Raw genomic sequence first — 4600 nt, 5'->3', positions numbered from 1 at the left:
TTTTTAAGGGTTAGTTTTTGTAGGGATATATAGGGCTTGAGCTAAAAAATAATTTTTAAGACTTGGGCAAATTACTTAGCGATACGTATACTTCAGACTTTTACTTTAGACGAAATTTTATAGCGCTGTATATTTTAGAGCGTAAAGTATTACTTTAAGCTTTGAATATTTCGGCTGACTATAAAAATATCTGGTACGTATGTTCCTATAAAAGTCAGAACAACACGATAACACCACTTTCCACTAGAATCACTAACACACAGTATTATAACTACTTTACCTAGTATAAGGATCAGTAATGAAAACAGTATTATAACAAAATACAAAAAGAAAACATGCAAATATAGACTCCGTAAACAACAGTCTACATATCCACATCGCGCGTCTAACAAATCTACTGTTGACCAAATGGAAAAACGTCAACAAAAGTAAGAGAAGAAAATGATTTCATTAGGTTTTTCTTTCTAACCAAAAAAAAAAAAATCGTCTTTTTACGAAATATCCATCTTTCTCTATTTTACCCAAAAAAAGGGCTTGCAAATAATTGGACCTTGTGGAGAAAATGTTTGAACAGGTTACACAAGTAACACAACCCTAGCTTTCCGGAAAGAAAAAAGGCGTACGAATATGAATTTTTGTTATCATTATTTTTGCAAAAGGGAAAATTACGGTCTGATTTTGTAAGATTCGAAATAAAGTAAAAGTAGTGTGTTCCTGAATGTATACAGAATATAAACGCAGCAACGTACATGAAATCGAATATATGGTCGATATGTAATGCGACTTAGTTATTAGCTTGTATCTGATGATTCCTTGGATAAACCATTTGAGGTAAGGGTTTCCTTAACAGAAAAAGAATTAATCTTAGTTGATTGTGACTGCTTTTGAATTCCTTTTTGTTCTGACTGGCTGGAATTCAAAGTTCGCATGATGTTGTTTATATATATAATTATATATGTCTTTAAGTCATTTCTTTTCGATCGCCTTTTTCTTTTATATACTACTACTACCGACAAAGAAAAAACAAATCACTTTCAAATCTCGAAGTGAAATCTAGCTTATGTACAACTCTATGCATCTTTGGCAAAACAATAAATTGTGATTCTTGGAAAATTACCGGACATGCTTGCACTTGGTCTCTTATTTAATCCAAAGTTTTATTTAGTGGTGAATTAATTTAGATAAATAAGTTTCGACGCCGAATTCAGAACTATCTGCATGCCTACATGTATATATTTTTGTAGGCAATATAATTAAAAATTCGGATAAATAGGAGCGGAAATTATTTCAACAAAAAAGAAGGAGGAATAGGAGTGAATTTCATGCATTATGCACGCAACATGCATGTCCAACGAATCTATTCATGACGAGTTTGCAATTATTTCCCCTATTTTTTTGGTCTGTGTGACAAGTTTAATTCTTCACACTCAACCTAACTTAAGTTAACCTCCACTATTATTGGCTCAATGATTTCAAAAGCAATTTTACATGTTTTGTAATCTTAGATATCTAATTTTTCGAAATCTGTTATAAGAATTCACATGTGTGAATTGTAGAATCTGGATTATACCATAAATTGTGATTTCTATACCTGGAAGTCTATTGAACTTTACTTTAAATCATTCTATATACAAAGCTGTTTACCAAAAATATATATAAACGATTACTTGAATTACACCTAATTTTTATGAAAGTTTGAAACTAAACTTTTTTAAAACCTTTAACTTTCTTTTATATTTTTTTTAACCTATAATCTTAGTTCTATATAAACTTGAAATCTCAGACTCGATTTTCAAATGTCAAATCCAATAACATGTGGTTTACGTTGATTATTTAAATCAATAAGTGAATAAAAATGCGTTGTTATATTATTAGTTTTTTCATTGTCTGAATTACTATATATTATAAAATTAGAAAAATTACATAGATAATATTGCAACGAATAATTCTACTTACTTACAATGATCAATGACAAACTGTTCTTAATTTATCACGCTTACAATGGACTATTTTATCTTCGACACACGAAATCATGACAAAAGGCTCTAATTGCTCTACTTATATTATATTTAAAGCCATATATAGCAAATAGTTTAATCATGGAGAGAAGCGAGATGCTATAACAAAAAAGCGCTTGGATCAGAGAATGTTGAACGGAGAAATAAATCATTTAATTGACTAAATAAATATAAACATATACACATAACGCACAAACCTAATTAACATTAGGAAAAAAGTATATATATGTCTTATCAAGAATAGTGCCTGCCAAAACCCAAAAAAAAAAAGAACAATAATGCCTGCATTTCTTTTGATGAATGGCTAAAAAAGATGCGATCAAGGAACATAGAACTTTCCATTTTTGGTAAATATTCGCTGGCGAATACTCTTCCTCTTTTATATTTCAAGCCTTAAAAACTAAAGCGCGAACAAAGTATAATACGACGGACAATGTTCCATGTGTAAATAATACAGAGGATCAGCTTAATTCAATTGTATTACGGACTATGTGTCTTAATCTCAAATACATACATAGAGATTTTAGAGTCTGTTACGAATATTTAAACCAGTTTGACTCTTCTCTTTTTTATTAAAGGGATATGTATGTTCTCTTTTTTAGAATTATAGTTGTTGCATATGATGTAAAAACCGATTTTTTCTGTTTTGAATATTTTATTACATTCAATTTAAAAAAAACATTATAGAAATCCGCATGCTATAGTAAGTTTTAGGGTGAAAACCGCAAATTAAACTGGTTTATCGTCACATGTTTGGTTTCATTGTATGTACATTCTATATGTAGACCATTTGGTCATTTGGACTTGGCAATTTTGGTGCTTTACCGGTGGTGTGATTGCCAGAAACTCTCCTTACTAAAAGGCATGTTCACCTCCAAAACTTGTGGTTGTTTTCACTGAAACATGGAGACCGCTGCTAATTGATCCATGTAAAAGTAAATAATATAAATTGTTGAGAGATCTATGTGGCTATGTAAACAATATATATATAAGGATCAAGTTTTCAGTGCATTTACACCTCTTGCGCACCTTCAAAAGAGCCTTTAAGTATAAACTCTTGCTTTATGAACTAGCTAGCTATAAGCCTATAAGTGTCCATGTTTTAACACTAGTCTTGAGCATCGAGTCACACGGTTTTGTGGGGTCCTCTACCCTTCGATCCTTCTTAAATTGCACACTTCTCTCTTGTTGTTGTAAGAAGAAAGCAGCCACTTAAGCATACGCTTTAAAGGGTTTTGAAAGTCCTAACCAAAACCCAAAGTAGTGATGGTGAATCGTGGAACGGTTTTGTCTAGTTTTCTTATGATTCTCCTGGTGATACAACTACACTTTGAGACTACAACAGCAGCTCGACATGCGCCGGTTGTTTCCTGGTCACCACCTGAGCCACCTAAAGATGATTTTGTGTGGTACCACAAGATCAACCGCTTCAAGAACATAGAACAAGATGCGTTCCGACCAACTCACCAAGGTCCTAGTCAAGGTATCGGACACAAGAACCCTCCTGGTGCTTCTTAAAATACCATTTGGTTTTGGAGAAATTTACCGCTTTGTCGCTCAGAGTTCGTCTGTCTTTGATCTCTTGTGTGCCGTTTTTACTTTGGTTAAAAAGAAAGAAGAAGAAGATCAAGAAGAAGAGAAGAAGTTGCATGATAGTTTCTTGTGGAGAGGACATGAACGTGAGTCAATCAAGAAAACGATCTCAATGTTTTTTTTTCCTAAAATGATACTTCGTCCTTTACGAAAGGCCATGAAGCTTCTCTTTGGTTGCTTTAAGTTTTTTTGTTTTTTTCGTGTTTTTCGTTCTACGTTGATCACTTGATATGTCCATTCTTTTTTTTATTAGATGTAGTTTTCCCTTGGCTAAAATAAAGTCATTGATTGATGGCATTTTTTTTTGAACTATCAGACAGTTGAATATTTTCGTAATTTTAACTCAATTTAACTTGAATTTAATTTAATAGCTACAAGGAAATGACTATGAAAAATATTAAATATTTATTTAATCGCTTGGAGGTTTTATCGAAATCTAAAGAAAGCATAAAACAGAGTTTGGACTGGAAAAAAAAAAAACACAGCAAAAACTAAGCAGAAAAAAAATAAGCATCAATCGCCAAATGATGGGATACAAAGTTTAACCAAAAAAGAAAAGAAAAGATGAGATACAAAAGATACTCCAACTCCGACTCTACAAAAACATCAAACCGTTTTGTTTTGATAAACTCCTTCATGTATGTAGTGGATAAACTTTTTGAAATAAGATAATCATTATTTTATCATCGTAATTCCAAGTTGCTCTTGTTAAATTTTTTGAGTTACTTTAATGTTATTCGATCGAATTTCAAGTTAACGTTGTCTTGGAAAAAGTTTTTTACCTGAACATGTTTTATTAGAAAAGGTAATATTCTCGACAAAATTGAGCTGTATCCATTAATATAGTATTTGTGTTAATGTTTGTTTGGTAGCTACTTGTATATATAAATATTAAATCTGTAGTTATACAACAAACACATAAGAAAAAATATATAAATAAATGTATGCGAATGTATCATCATTAATCCGCCAAGAGAAAAAGAACACTA

General features: G+C 31.4%; 1 protein-coding gene across 1 annotated transcript; it reads left to right on the top strand.

Moving 5' to 3' along the window:
* Positions 1–3284: 3284 nt before the first annotated feature.
* LOC18027108 (precursor of CEP4) lies at positions 3285–3536 on the top strand. The gene has a single exon (XM_006410658.2). It carries the CDS (start codon positions 3285–3287, stop codon positions 3534–3536), a length of 252 nt encoding a protein of 83 aa, XP_006410721.1.
* The last annotated feature ends 1064 nt before the right edge of the window (positions 3537–4600 follow it).

This window comes from Eutrema salsugineum, unplaced genomic scaffold (genome assembly GCF_000478725.1).
Source record: "Eutrema salsugineum unplaced genomic scaffold, Eutsalg1_0 scaffold_10, whole genome shotgun sequence".
Classification (NCBI taxonomy): Eukaryota; Viridiplantae; Streptophyta; class Magnoliopsida; order Brassicales; family Brassicaceae; genus Eutrema; species Eutrema salsugineum.
The sequence above is the reverse complement of the archived record's forward strand: the minus strand, read 5'-3'. Positions and strand labels throughout refer to the sequence as shown.